Below are 15735 nucleotides of genomic sequence, written 5' to 3' on the forward strand. Positions count from 1 at the left end.
ATGAACTTATACTGGGATTCTTTACTGTGAACATTCATGACATTTTATTATGCACTGTCTGTAATTTCAGTAACATCTCAGCACTGTCGTCTATTTTTCACCTAGCATGAATTGTTATATTCTCTGTTCTTTCAGAGGCCTGTAAAGCTTTGAGTATCACCTTGTATAGAGTAATAAACGTTCACCTGAGGACACGACTAAGTTACATTATTTATGGGTACAAGAGTACGATAGTCTCAGCACTCTTACATCAATGCTGATTAAGTGCTGTTTATGCTATCTATATCAATACCACTAGTCATTTTATTGGATAACAGAATATATCTGAATTATTTAAACTGTTATGATGCATCTTATCGTCTTGTGTTCTCGTGTAATACTGTACTGCCCATATCGCGTGTGACGTCACAGATTAACGTGATTTTTTTAAGTGTTAACAGTTAAGAGGTCCTGCCAATTCTTTTCAGTATTCGAGACATACAAGGTAAATAGCCCATTCATTATATTTACATATCTTCTAGTGTATTAATTTAATCAACTTCTTCTCAAAAAGTAGATTTAAACTCCTCTTTCATCGACATTTCAAGTGTAAAATGTTGTATGTCAACTTCGCTGTGTTGGCGCCCATAATGCGCGGGAAATACCACTCTACACCAAGCAGGAAAAATTATGACTAATAAGTGGGAAAGTGACCACACTGGTGATGCCTTCAACCAGTTTAGAGTAAAAAATAGCAGTGTGTGGGCCCGCAGCGGGACGGCTGAAATAAAACCGGTACTGCACTGAATGTCAAAGTTATTGGTGGTAAAGGTGACAAGGCGAGTCACTGTGTGTCATTTGAGTGGTAGATGATGGTGAGAGGGAGGGGATGGATTTACAACATGATATAATAGTTAAAGAGGGAAGTGGGCCCGGGCTTGAGGACATTAGATTTACAATAGAAACTAGTAACATCAGTCTCAGTATAATATTACTTGAGTCACGGCTTTAAGTTTTCTACGAGTCTTCATTGATCAGAGACGTTTTCAATGGCAGACGTCACCCAGCGCGCCTGTGCCAACTTCTAGGCAGGCGCACACTGGCATTCCTCCACAGTGTCAACAGATTGGTGCCAGAGGAAGCTAGTGTGATTAATTGCTCCCGTAACATTCCCTATTTACGTAATTTCATGGTAATTGGCTCTTCCATATGGTAACTACATGAGATGTAGGGAAGTTGAGGTTGTGTGTGGGCAGTGCAGGATCTTGGGTAGGTAGTGGGGGAGTGTGTTGAACCTGTACTGGCAGTGAGGTTGATGTGGTCTATATTGTGTGTGTGTGTTGTTGTGGTGGCGTGTGTGTCTCAGTCGTGTTCCATGTTCACTGTGTGTCGTGTTCAGTGATCACGGTGTATGGATTTTTCGTCGTGACGTGTGGTGTGTTGATGGTATGTTGTATTCATTGTGTTCTTGTGTTCATTACGTGTTGTATTCATTGTGTTCTTGTGTTCATTACGTGTTGTATTCATTGTGTTATGTTCATTTTTATGTTTTTATATCTCGTGTTCTCAATGTGATATGTTCAATGTTATTATTTCTTATTACTACCACTACTGCTATTATTAATATTATTATTGTTATTATTATTATTATTATTATTATTATTATTATTATTATTATTATTATTTTCATTATTATTATCATCATCATTATTCTGTTTTCATCATTATTATTATTACATGATGACATTATAACCATAAACATCTCATTTGCAACATAGACATCAATTCAGAATAACACACTCACTAGATGGCAGTCTTAATACACCCAGAAAAAAAGAAACTTTATTGATGTGACTAGTAAAACAGCCTTTATTGGTACAGTAGCGGTGCCTTAAGGAAAGTGACAATTGCATGGTCCTGGAAATTTAGATTGACGTCTTCTGGTTGTTATAAAATATTCGAGTTGTGTTTTGTTAAGTTAAAGGATATTTTACTGATATTTGACTCTGGTGTTTTAAGTTACGGTTGGTTTAGTTAGGTTAATTTCCATTTGGGTCTATGTTAGAGTATGGTAGTTTTGGTTTAGTTACATCTGGTTGAGTTAATCTTTGTTCCATTTTGAGCTAGTTTGGTTTAGTTATGTTAGGTTAAGTTAGTACTATTTAGTTACATTTGCTTGAGTTAGGTTGAGTTCAATCGATTAAGTTTTAAGTTCCATGTGGTCAAGTTAGGTTAAGTTTCAGGTATGGGTTAGGGTATTAATTAGGGCAAATTCTGTCTTTTTCAGTAGTTATCAGCTTAAGAAGTTCTAACTCATCAAAATGGGAATAACTAATAAGACAATGACAATATCGTATCTGTAATTAAAAAAAAAACAACAATAAATACTTAAGAGCATAACTAAGATAACAGAATCCAATATATATATATATGAAAAGTTTATGAATATATCGCATGAAAGTAAAATATAAAGAGTATATTTACATTTTGTAGATATAATGGAAATTCTTCTGTTGATTATAATTGGATTTTAGGGAGAGTATTGTTTTGTTGACAGGAGTGAACGTTTGAAAATAAAATTACCATTCGAAAAGTGTTAAGAAACTTTTTTTGGATGTTATGTGTTGGTTTTTGACACTAGTAAATGTTTTAGTGAATGTTGGTCACTCTACCCACGCCAGGCTGACCAACCTCACAAACCAGGACTGTCAACCTCACGGAGCTCAACTGTGACGTCCGTGTAGGGTAAGTAAACTTTTACTGTATTTCATTTTTTATTTCAGTTTGATGATAAATTCTTTTGGCGCTAACCGTCTGCTCACCCATTATACTATACCTCGGTTCGCTATGGTTTGACAATGCCAGAGAGAATGGTAATTATTTTAGTTAAATTTGTTATGTGTAAGACATATTATCAGTAATTTATTCCTGTTGAACTTTATTTACGTTATTTACCCAATGGCCATCCAACTAGAGGTGGCCATATCGAGGGAAGGAGGCCATTGGTCTGTGTAGGATCCTTCCCGTGTTCTTGATTGTGTTCTCTAGGTCTATCTTGAAGCCCAGTACTGTTCTCTATTACACAGATTGAGCTGGTAGACCGTTCTGTATGTCTGCTGGCCTCTGTGTGAAGAATTATTTCCTTATGTTTGTTCTGCATGATAACTTGGCGAGCTTAAAGTTATGGCCTCTCGTGCTGGTGGTGCATGACATCACGTTTCCCATCCCTTTAAATATTTTGAATGCCTCTATGATATCTGCCCAATTGTGTCTTATCTAAAGAGTTGTTATTCCTAAGGTCTTTAGTCTATGTGAATAATCGAGATGGTGTATAGCTCGTTATTTTATACTTTCTCTAACGATAAGTCTTTCTGGAGGTAAAGTGTCTATGCCCGTAAACAGTAATTTTATTATCTCTGTATTCTGAGGAACGCTTTATAATTCCAAGTCTCGGTTTGCTTTTCTTACTGCTGGGGCCACCACTTGTTGCGCCGCCTTCAGTGACTGATCTATCAACGCCAAGAACTTTCTACTTATCGACTGTATCCATTAAAGGGTTATTAGCAGAACAGATGTGATCGGGGTTGTTGTATCCTACGTGCAGTCTTACATTTTAATATGCTAAAGAGCGTTTGCCACTGTCGAGACCGTTTGAACAGCTCATGCAGGCCTTTCTTGCATTGTTGTAACATTATCTTGACTTACTACCTCCAAATATTTTCGTGTCGTCCACAAACTTGACAATGTGGCTCTATATATTTTCATCTGTGTCGTTTATGTAGATGATAAACTTGATGGGTCCGAGGTTAGAGTCTTGTGGTACTCCACTGAGAACCATTTTCTATTCTGAATGTACTCCTTTTATGTCCACCCTTTGCTGTCTGTCTGAGAGAGAGAGAGAGAGAGAGAGAGAGAGAGAGAGAGAGAGAGAGCAACACCCACTCCATTGTGTGGAGGTCGACCCCCACACATAATAAAAAAAGATATTTCCTTCTTATAATGAACACGTCCCTCCTCTTCTACCTCCTCCTCCTCCTCCTCCAACTCTTCTTCTTCTTCTTCTTCTTCTTCTTCTTCTTTTTCTTCTTCTTCTTCTTCTTATTATTATTATTATTATTATTATTATTATTATTATTATTATTATTCCTTGATGAAGATGTCAACGTCATGAGTACGGTGTGGCAGTTGTAATAGTAGTATTGGTGGTAATGATAGTGGTATTGAAGGTTGTATTGGTAGTAGTGATGGAGGTGATGGTAATGGTAGTAGTTGTGGTAATTGTGGTGAAGTTGACAGTAGAGGTGACCTTGACTTAGTATAATTCCTGTCCATTATTTGGCTTTGTAAATCTCTCTCTCATTAAACTAGGGAACTATTACAAAACTCATTTATAATTTCTTCCTTAACCTAAATATTTACAGTTCAATGTGAGGAAGGAAACCCCTGTCTCTATTACACAGTGTCAAGGTGAGAACGTTTTGGTGTAGTTACTTCCCGTCATGGGTGATGATGTGAACGTTTTGGTCTAGATCCCCCCGTCAAGAAGAACGTTTGGACCTAGTTACCCCCGTCAAGAAGAACGTTTGGACCTAGTTACCCCCGTCAAGGAGAACGTTTGGACCTAGTTACCCCCGTCAAGGAGAACGTTTGGGCCTTAGTTACTCCCTGTCAAGGAAAAGACATTTAGCCTAGTTACCCCCGTCAAGAAGAACGTTTGGACCTAGTTACCCCCGTCAAGGAGAACGTTTGGGCCTAGTTACCCCCGTCAAGGAGAACGTTTGGGCCTAGTTACCCCCGTCAAGGAGAACGTTTCCGTCTAGATCACCGTCAAGGAAGAACGTTTTGACGTAGTTACCTCCATCAAGGAAAAGACATTTAGCCTAGTTACCCCCGTCAAGGCAAACGGGAAATAACACTGTGGTAAGGCTGAGCTAATAGGGCCTGGGAAAGTGAACTTGACACAGGCCAATTTGCTTGTTAATGGTGATGATTTGGTTGTGATGGTTAAGACTTATCGTTAATGACCTGTTCCTGTTGCTTTATGTGTATGTGTGTGTGTGTGTGTGTGTGTGTGTGTGTGTGTGTGTGTGTGTGTGTGTGTTTGTGTGTGTGTAGGGTGAGAGAGATTCACAAGATTACATTTGATCATTTACACTCTCTCTCTCTCTCCTACACTGACGCAGTCTTCTCCTAATCCTCCTCTCTCACCTCCTCCCCACACTCTCTCTCTCCTCACTCTCCATCTCTTCCTCTTTCATTGCCTTTCCTCCTCCTCCTCACATTCATCTCTCTCTTCCTGTCTCTACCCTACTCCTCCTCCTTCTACACTCTCCTTTCCTCCACATTTTCTCCCTGCTTCTTCTTCCTCCTCCTCCCTCTCCCTCCTCCTCCTCCTCCTCCTCCTCCTCCTCCTCCTCCTCCTCCTCCTCCTCCTCCTCCTCCTCCTCCTCCTCCTCACCACATTACACTGAGTTTCGTGTTCTGTCTCGCTTGCACGTGTGTGTGTGTGTGTGTGTGTGTGTGTGTATGTTGCGTTTTAATTTGTATAGCACCTTGAAAAACTTTGAGTATATGTCTGATGAACGCATGTGAACTCTTGATGAACACATGTGAATCCCTGATGAAAGAATGTGAACCCCTGATGAACGCATGTGAACCTCTGATGAACGCTTGTGAACCCCTGATGAACGCATGTGAAACTCTGATGAACGCTTGTGAACCCCTGATGAACGCATGTGAACCTCTGATGAACGCTTGTGAACCTCTGATGAACGCATGTGAACCTCTGATGAACGCTTGTGAACCCCTGATGAACGCATGTGAAACTGATGAACGCTTGTGAACCCCTGATGAACGCATGTGAACCTCTGATGAACGCTTGTGAACCTCTGATGAACGCATGTGAACCTCTGATGAACGCTTGTGAACCCCTGATGAACGCATGTGAACCCCTGATGAACGCATGTGAACCCCTGATGAACTCATGTGAACCTCTGATGAACGCTTGTGAACCCCTGATGAACGCTTGTGAACCCCCGATGAACACCTGAAGAACGCTGTGAGGGGAACTGTGACCTGAACGCTCTAACCAACCAACTTTATTTCCTCCCCCTCCTCCCCCCTCCTATCCCCTCCCCTCCCCTCCTCTCCCCTCGTGTGTCTGTGATCGATGCTAAGTTACCTCCCCATGACCCTGGTAGCTGGCTGCCGACCTGGTACCCCGCTGCTACTCAGGCAACAGGTCTACACATTTCTTCTTCTTCTTCTTCTTCTTCTTCTTCAATCACTCTTCCTCTCTCATCGAACTCTTACCCAGATTTCCCGATCGGTGACCAGGCAGGCGACTGAGGCGAAGGGCTCTGATTGGTTGAGTAAGATAGATCTTATAGTAACGTTATGTACAAAGGAGGTCTCTGATTGGCCGCTCAAATTCAGAAACATAAACACAGGTAGAAGAAGTGCTCTGATTGGCTGATTAAAGATGGATTTTAACAGTGTCACTTATCGCCGTGGCATCATTTAAGACTGAGTCAACACTACACAAAGAAGAAGCTGCATTTCACCTGCAAAGTCGACTCCGGGGACATCGCCTCTAGCCTGACGAAGGTACAGGAGATCGGCAAGCAGTGTTATGTCACCTTCAGGGATCCGCGAGACTTGAGAAAGGCAACTCCATTACACGATTTGAGTCAACTTATTGTCTGTTTATATGATGAGATATATCTGATTACAGTGATTAGGTTGAGTGCTATGGTTGAGTGCTATGGTTGAGTACTATGGTTGAGTGCTATGGTTGAGTGCTATGGTTGAGTGCTATGGTTGAGTGCTATGGTTGAGTGCTCTGGTTGAGTGCTATGGTTGAGTGCTATGGTTGAGTGCTATGGTTGAGTGCTATGGTTGAGTGCTATGGTTGAGTGCTATGGTTGAGTGCTATGGTTGAGTGCTATGGTTGAGTGCTATGGTTGAGTGCTATGGTTGAGTGCTATGGTTGAGTGCTATGGTTGAGTGCTATGGTTAATACGTTTATGGGCTTTATATTGCGTATTTTAATGTTCTAAATTCCACCACCACCATATCATCATCAACACCACCACTACTACCACCATCACCACCACAACTAAGAGCACCACCACTCTCATTAACATCACATCCATCACCACAAATCAACATCAGTATCACCATCATCATCACCATCAATGACCCGTGACAGCACAACAAACTTTCTCGTCTACATGTGGGTCACCCCCCCCCTCCCACGCTCAGCCCTCAACGCCGGAAGCTGGAGTTGGGGGGGGGGTGAAACACAGGGCACAAAACATCCCCTCTCCTCCTCTTCTTCCTCTCCTCCTACTCCTTCTCTACCTCCTCTTCTTCCTCTCCTCCTACTCCTTCTCTACCTCCTCCTCTTCCTCTTCTTCCTTCTCCTTCTCTTCCCCCTCCTTTTTCTTCCTGTTCTTCATATCTCTCTCTCTCTCTCTCTCTCTCTCTCGCCCCCTCCTCACCTCCGTGAGCTTAATGTGTTGATATGATCGTCAGGTGGAGATATGATGCACACACACACACACACACGCACACATATACACACATACACGCACGCAATTATATAAGTGCACGGTGAAACTCTACCTTGTTGGTGTCTCCCACATTAACGAAATTGGCTCAGTATGTAAACAGTGTGTGTGTGTGTGTGTGTGTGTGTGTGTGTGTGTGTGTGTGTGTGATGGTCTACACACACACACACACACGAGCACCGTCTATTAATTTATAAACAGGCACCGAACTATGACGTTTGGGAAGTGAAGGTGATCGAGTACAGTGCCTCTCTATGTATCTAAAATAATAATGATAATAATAATAATAATAATAATAATAATAATAATAATAATAATGATGATAATAATAATAATAATAATAATAATGATGATGATGATGATGATGATGATGATGATGATGATGATGATGATGATGATAAGAAGAAGAAGAAGAAGAAGAAGAAGGACAACAACAACGACAACAATAACAACAGCAATAAAGTCTTAGCCTGCAGTGTGCTAGATCCAAATTGTCTCGAAATGGCCGTCAGGTATATGGAAATTATATTTTCATCTTTTCGAACAGCATTGTAAAGGAAGTTTTGCTCATACAGTCACCAAACCAGAGCCCCGTCACCACCTCCTACTGAACCACCGGACCCTCGTGATTCAGACTCGTGAACCCGAAGCAGTAGGTATTAAATGCTTCGGATTCATGAGTTATGAATCTTGGGAATATAAGTCACAGTTTTTAATAAGATAAGTGTTAAATTATGATGTGTTTTCGTTGTTATAAAATGTAATATCGGGGTTGTAATTGGTTTCTTTGAATCTGGTTGGTGATTGGTTGGTTGGCCTTGATCGCTGTCATGGGAGAACAGACAAGTGACGGTTGAGTTGCGTCTTGGGAACTACACTTTGTTTTTCTGTACGTGTGTGTGTGTGTGTGTGTGTGTGTGTGTGTGTGTGTGTGTGTGTTAGATTACCACCACAAAGCCACAATCACCATTCACCACACACTCACAGGTCATGGTGTGGCCAGGTGTGGTAGTGTGGCCGGGAATGGAGATAGTGTGGCCAGAAGTAGAGGTAGTGTGGCCAGGTCAGGCGTGGAGGTAGTGTGGCCGGGAGTAGAGGTAGTGTGGCCAGGAGTAGAGGTAGTGTGGCCAGGAGTATAGGTAGTGTGGCCAGGAATAGAGGTAGTGACTTAGAGAGAAGGTGGCCTGGCTGAAGTGGCCGCCTGACTCCTCCTGATCAATATCTCCGGTGATGGGTACACGACGCCTCCCCTAGGTCTCTCCTACAGGAAGGTCTTGCCCATACTAGGGGAGAGTCTTAACCTAACCGAACCAAGGAGAGTCCAAGGGATATTATAAGTTTAGTTAATTGTGTGTGTGTGTGTGTGTGTGTGTGTGTGTGTGTGTGTGTGTGTGTGCATGAAGAGGAGGGTTGTGTGTGTGTGGGTGTGTGTGTGTGTGTGTGTGCATGAAGAGAGGGGTTGTGTGTGTGTGTGTGTGTGTGTGTGTGTGTATGTGTGTGTGTGTATGTGTGCATGAAGGGAGGGTTGTGTGTGTGTGTGTGTGTGTGTGTGTGTGTGTGTGTGTGTGTGTGTGTGTGTGTGTGTGCATGAAGAGGGTTGTGTGTGTGTGTGTGTGTGTGTGTGTGTGTGTGTGTGTGTGTGTGTGTGTGTGTGTGTGTGTGCATGAGGAGGGTTGTGTGTGTGTGTGTGTGTGTGTGTGTGCATGAAGAGGAGGTTGTGTGTGTGCATGAAAGAGGAGGGGTTGTGTGTGTGTGTGTGTGTGTGTGTGTGTGTGTGTGTGCATGAAAGGAGGGGTGTGTGTGTGTGTGTGTGTGTGTGTGCATGAAGGAGGGTTTGTGTGTGTGTGTGTGTTTGTGTGTATGCATGAAAGAGGAGGGGTGTGTGTGTGTGTGGTGTGTGTGTGTGTGTGTGTATGTATGTGTGTGTGTGTGTGGTGTGTGTGTGTGTGTGTGTGTATGTATGTGTGTGTGTGTGTGTGTGTGTGTGTGTGTGTGTGTGTGTGTGTGTGTGAAAGAGGAGGGTTGTGTGTGTGTGTGGTATGTGTGTGTGTGTGTGTGTGTGAGGAGGGGTTGTGTGCGTGTGTGGAGGGGAGGAGGGCGTGTTTTCCAGGTTGTATTACCTCCGGAGAAAAAGCTAATTCCATGACAGGGTCGCGTGTCTACACAGAGGAGAAGGCCGCGTCCACACACACACACAACCCCTCCTCTCTCATACACACACACACATACACACACACACACACAGCAGCAGCAGTATACGACAGCCTAGTGCCACCCTCTATCACTGTGGTGTGACCGTGTGGCTCGTGGTGTGGCTCTCAGGTGCTGCTTCCTGGATACAGTATAAATTATAAACCTGAGCTCTCTATGTGTATATGTTACAGTAAATAATTGCTGAGTAGTAATAACTTGTATAAGGAAACACCTGAGTTGGTTGTTTATGTACAGGTGTATAATAAAGAGTTCAGGTATATCAACAATGATTAAGAATACGTCGCTTCAACCAAGAATTTTATCCGGATTTTATACCTCGTGTGTGTGTGTGTGTGTGTGTGTGTGTGTGTGTGTGTGTGTGTGTGTCTCAATAAGTGTTACCTACCGTGAAACACAAACTATGTAACACAGTCTAGGATAATTACACACCATAATAAACATTGGGCCTCACGACACAAGCTTCGCGTGTTGTGTTACCTTTAAGAACGTGTGATGACCTCCAGGTGTGTGTGTTTACCTGTGAGGGATACCTGGTTTAAACATTTCTTGATGGCTATAGTGAACACGCCTTAACCCTTATCTAGGTCATATAGTACTGCTGGTTAAAGGCCCAATGACAATAATACTGGTAAAAGCTATGATTGTATTGGTGAGAATTATATTAGTACCGGTAAATAACTTTTTATATCAATATTAATCCAGGTGTGCGGTGGCTGAGTGGATAAAGTCCTCATCTCCCGTCCTATTGTTCCCTGGTTCGATCATGGGGCTCCCTCTCCCCCATTCTACTTCACTGTGAATGGGTATTAGAGATAAAGATAGAGTTATAAGCTAAATAATATTACACACACACACTTTTTTCCACACACTTCCCCTCTCATTTCCCTTCCCTCCCTCTCTCCATCTCCCCCTCTCTTCCTCTACTTCTCTGTTCCTCCCACCCCCCACCCCTCACTCTCTTAGACAATCTGGTGACAGTGAACAAGAAACCCCTCAAGACCATAGAGAGTGTGTGAGGGGAGGGGAGGGGGGGGGGAAACCTCTCGTTCATGGGGGTGAGGTTAAAGGCCACGAGAGGTCACTTTCTTCAGCCAATTAGGTCACGCCACGTAAAAGTCTTGCCATTTGTGACACCTTCGCCTGACCTGGGGTGAGGTGACGAAGGCGACGAAGGTGAAGAACTGTTGATGTAGCCAGAATAATGTAGTTTGATGCTTGTGTGTGTACCTGTGTGATGCATGTGTGTACTTGTGTGATGCATGTGTGTGTACCTGTGTGATGCATGTGTGTACCTGTCTGATGCATGTGTGTAGCTGTGTGATGCATGTGTGTATACCTGTGTGATGCATGTGTGTACCTGTAACGCCTGTGTGTACCTGTGTGATGCATGTGTGTACCTGTGTGATGCATGTGTGTACCTGTGTGATGCATGTGTGTACCTGTGTGATGCATGTGTGTACCTGTGTGATGCATGTGTGTACCTGTGATGCCTGTGTGTACCTGTGTGATGTTCTTATGTGTGTACCTGTATAATAACTAATATAACATGCACCAAACTACACAATTAATCTAATACAACACAACACCTAACTCTAATCACTATACATAAACTATTATTAACCATGAATGTAAATAAAAGCAATTCCTTATATTTTGTTAAAGCTATTATTTACACCCACTAACAAATCAGATAGGATGGGTCCAGGTACATCTACCTAGCCACTCATAAGATCTAAGTTGTGGTGGTAATTTGAGAACAGATCCAGTGGTTGCTGTCGGGGCTGTGTGATGAGCGATTTTGGCTTCATTACCTGTACAAATATACTAATAAGCTACAGTGCAAGTCAGGTGTGTAATATGTGCAAGTCAGGTATGTAATATGTGAAAGTCAGGTAAGTAATATGTGCAAGTCAGGTATTATTAATTAACTACTTTAATTTTTGTTTTTATTACTTTATTTGTTGATGGTGTTTAAATAAGTGGGATTTTTTTTTATTTCTGTGACTTTCCCGTTCATCTGTCTACCTGTGTGATGTATGTGTGGCCTCATTAGTACAGCAGGTGTGTGTGTGTTGGCCACGTGTGTTTATTCGTGTCTCATAGGTGTGTCTGTTTATGTGTGTGTGTCTGTGTGTTCATCTGTGAAGTGATTTATAATACGACGAGGGACTTGTTATTTACCCTCACAGACAGACAGACAGACGTTGTTTACTAGTGTATACCTGCACTATGTATGTATGTATGTATGTATGTATGTATGTATGTATGTGTGTATGTATGTATGTGCACTATGAATCAATGGGAACTTATATGATAAATTTAACTGAATAAATAAATAAATCTGTCTATTAAAATTCTCGCAAAATTTATATAGCGGCCTAACCTGGTGAGCGAGTCGCTGTGTATGGTAAGGCCACAAATCGATTAAGTAATTTCGTAATGAATCATACATACGACTTTAATTTTGTACCGTAGTGAACAATATCCTATGGGACGGAAAGCCTATTAGGGAATTAATTATATTTAACAACATTATTGTATTAAAGGGATATTGAACCATTGCTGATCCATGTATTAATGTGTATAGATGATTATGTATATTTGTCATAAGGTTGTATTAACTCTTAATTTAATATGGTGGAGATAAGCTTTAGATTAATTGACACTAAGCTTATACAACTGGCAGTGTGTGTGTGTGTGTGGGTGTGTGTGTGTGTGTGTGTGTGTGTGTGTGTGTGTGTGTGTGTGTGTGTGTGTGTGTGTGTGTGTGTGTGTGTGTGTGTGTGTGTGTGTGTGGGTGTGTGGGCGTGTGTGTGTGTGTGTGTGTGTTAGGTCAGTGCATTATGTTATTATTCTCGGATGTATAAACGAGTTCCATCACACGCACATACCTGTACAGTACTGCACACTTCACCACCGTGTGTGTGTGTGTGTGTATGTATATATGTATTTCCCTACATACATACACATACACGCACACCTGCACCAGCGACCGTGACTTATATCAGCCAAGTCAGCAGGTGTTGGGTGAGTGTAACACAGCTGTTGGTCTGTACAGGTATGGCAGCTGTTCCTGAAGGGGGAGGGGTGTATGTTCGTATGTAAGCATGTATGGTGTGTGTGTGTGTGGTATGTGTTTGTATGTGTATATATGTTAGTAGACATTAATATATGTATGTATGTATGGCCCTTATAAATTACGCAGTTATCTAGAGAGAGAGAGAGAGAGACGATTCAGCTTCATTCATACACAATGTCAGAATTACCCAGTTGACACCCGAGTTAATGCTTGAGATGGCAGTGTCGTGGTAACTTCCTATTATTGATTATATTATCAAGACTCAGCCAATGTCTCTGATTATATGACAGTCTTCGGGCGTCTGGCAGTGCTCTTAATATCTTCAATCCGGTCCAAGTTATCGTACGGCACCAAGCGGGGGATGGGGGTGAACTGCATCGGTGTAAATGTTTGTTTATATCTTGTTTGTATCTTCGTTCTGTCTTTGGTCCTCTTTCAATAAATTTTTGTTTGTTCATCAAAGATTTTATGCGTATAAAGTCTTTGGCTGTTTATAAAGGCGCGTTCACTCATACTAAATATCGACGGGAAATCAACTATTACCACCAACTTCGTCAGGACAGGCAACACCCAGGCGCCATGACGACAGCTGGTGGTCGCCGACTCGCCGGTGAGACTAGTCAACGGTTCTCACCGCCCTGAAGTTGTCGATTCTCCGTCGCCCTTATTGATCTTTGAAATTCAAAAGTATTCCTTCTATCCTTCATAATTTGTCTTCATTTATGCCTGAAATTTGTCTTGGTTTGAAACATCATTTCTGTATTACATGACGGTGTATGCAATTGAAGTTATGAAAGGATTGCTGTAATGGACATCACGACAAGACCACCCAGACACAACAAGACGGCGACGCGGGAATAGGATCACCAACTCTACAACCTTCTCTTAAGTAAACATGGATTCTGCCGAAATACCATGGAGGAGAGAGTCCCAACTTGCTCTCATTCAAAAAGTGAAAGAATTACCAACGTTATGGGACGTGACGAACATCCTCTATCATAAGAAAGGGATTAAGAGAAAGGCTTACCAACTGGTGTGTGATCACCTCAAACAAAAGTTTCCTGAGCTACAATACCTAAATGCAGGTAAATAATTTGTTATTTTTACAAGTTATACCAGTTGTAGAGTGTTAATACTTTACATATATTTCAACGCCCCCCCCCCACCCACTTTATTTCATATAAACTGTTGTCTTTTGGGGTTATATAGACAGGCCCTATTGTATTCTGTTTCAAGAAAGAGTTTAAGTAAAGGAAATCTTGACCATATTCTAAATAATATGGCAGGTTTTACTCACCTCATGGAGGTATAATGATCTATAACCACTAACAGATATTTTCACCACAGTATCAGATTTAGAAGCATCTTAACCTCGAAATCGCTATTCACGTGTTAATCGATTTATTTTATTCCAGGTACTGTGAAAACTAAATTCAATCATTTAAGAACCTACTACCAACGTGAACTAAAGAAGATTCAGAAAACTGCCATTGGAACCGAAGTCAAAACGGAGTCCAAATGGGAATACTTCCGTCACTGCTCATTTATACATACAACACAGGTAACTGTTTGGGTTCAGATGTTTTGATGGTTATTATGTTATGTAATTCTATAATAGACACTGAGCAAGGTCAGCGTGTTTGCGCCTCTTTATCAATGACTAAAGCATTCGGGAAATCGTCTTCTATAGTAACATGTGTTATAATTGATAATTTTATTTTAAATTATCGGTATTGGTAAAACTGGTTGACTCAATACGTTTCTAGTTTTAAGTAATTACCTTCTTATAGTTTGATTAACACTCATTTCCTACTGCAGCAGCTGTTAGACAACGTGGCTGAAAATACTGTGGCTCCTGAGGCATTTGCTGACCAACACCAACATCTGGAGGGGGAGGCGGAGGGAAATGAGGATGAATTCTGTCCGCTAATTACATCTATTACATCAGGTGGAAATTCAATCATGGTTCCGACCAAGTCCGAAGCACTCTCACCCACACGGTCCACACCTCCCTTACCTGTACCTCCAACACCCACACTATTATCAGCTCAGCCATCAAGTGCCCACAACCCCAAATGGCAAGAAAGAGTAAAAAAGAGAAAGTCGGATGCGGTAGATGCCTCCTCTCAGACCATGGACAATGATGAAGCCATAGTTAAAACTGAACAGAAAAGGACTCCATCAACTGTGCTCTCCCATGGTCAGAGAATAGGGGGAGTGATTGACACGGTATGGGAACAACTACCACCTGCCAATCGTCGGAAACTCCTCGCTGATTTATTGTTTGTCTTGGCTAAGCATGTGTCTGGGGATGAACAGGTGTAGTGTACTGTCGATGAACCACCTCAGTCCCAAAGAGTAAAGCTGACAGAAACAGTTATTTGTTATTTTTATCCAACTTGACTGTGTGTGGATCATGTTAGGGTTGCTACGGTGTGTTAAAATGAGAATATTATATGTGACAAAATTACATATTGTACTTATACGTATGTGAGCGAAATGTGTGGAAATAGCTGGGGAGTTGCGGCACCCTGACATGTGTTCTGTGTTATATGTAATTGATTTAGTTTCTGAAAAAGATATGACATTCAGGTTTAAGTTAGTTCTTCAAGTTTATTTTGTCAATTACGGAAAACTAAAATAACTACAGTATTAATAACATAAACAAATGTATTGACAGCAATTTAGTCAGTCAGGCGTGAATACAGAAGGAAAATATTTATATAAAATATATTTCAAACACGTTTTAAACAACACACATTTATTACAAAGAAATCTACATAAAACACCAATTTCAGCATTGTTCATTAATATTTTCTATTTTTACGAATGGAGACATTCACACTATGGAACTTGTCCTTTATTCATCAGATATATTTTTAAAATTCCCTA

The 15735-nt window shown here is 41.5% G+C and overlaps 2 protein-coding genes across 3 annotated transcripts in view; both read left to right on the top strand.

Annotated features, from left to right (window-relative positions):
* The first annotated feature begins 2526 nt into the window (after nucleotides 1–2526).
* LOC121875132 overlaps nucleotides 2527–15735 on the top strand; it is an 82879-nt gene continuing 69670 nt past the window's right edge. Inside the window, exon 1 of the mRNA XM_042379516.1 lies at nucleotides 2527–2724. The gene's annotated coding sequence lies outside the window, so the exon portion shown is untranslated. The remainder of the gene's footprint in view (nucleotides 2725–15735) is intronic.
* On the top strand, nucleotides 13425–15213 carry LOC121875133. Of its 2 annotated transcripts, none has more exons than XM_042379519.1 (3): nucleotides 13425–13928; nucleotides 14259–14404; nucleotides 14665–15213. In XM_042379519.1, the coding sequence occupies exons 1-3, from the start codon at nucleotides 13739–13741 to the stop codon at nucleotides 15166–15168; spliced, it is 840 nt and encodes a 279-aa protein (XP_042235453.1). In that variant the 5' UTR covers nucleotides 13425–13738; the 3' UTR covers nucleotides 15169–15213. The 2 variants fall into 2 exon arrangements, with proteins under 2 accessions (XP_042235453.1, XP_042235452.1); XM_042379518.1 differs by having other exon boundaries at nucleotides 13427–13928; nucleotides 14662–15213.

The sequence above is a fragment of the Homarus americanus genome, unplaced genomic scaffold, assembly GCF_018991925.1.
Source record: "Homarus americanus isolate GMGI-L3 unplaced genomic scaffold, GMGI_Hamer_2.0 scaffold36970, whole genome shotgun sequence".
NCBI classification, from domain to species: Eukaryota; Metazoa; Arthropoda; class Malacostraca; order Decapoda; family Nephropidae; genus Homarus; species Homarus americanus.

Excerpts from the sequence above, each read along its gene's own strand:
- LOC121875133 (XM_042379518.1), top strand. The coding sequence starts at position 13,739 with ATGGATTCTGCCGAAATACCATGGAGGAGAGAGTCCCAACTTGCTCTC. Across the intron at positions 13,929-14,258 it reads GCTACAATACCTAAATGCAG|GTACTGTGAAAACTAAATTC; the intron begins GTAAATAATTTG and ends ATTTTATTCCAG. Across the intron at positions 14,405-14,661 it reads CATTTATACATACAACACAG|CAGCTGTTAGACAACGTGGC; the intron begins GTAACTGTTTGG and ends TTCCTACTGCAG.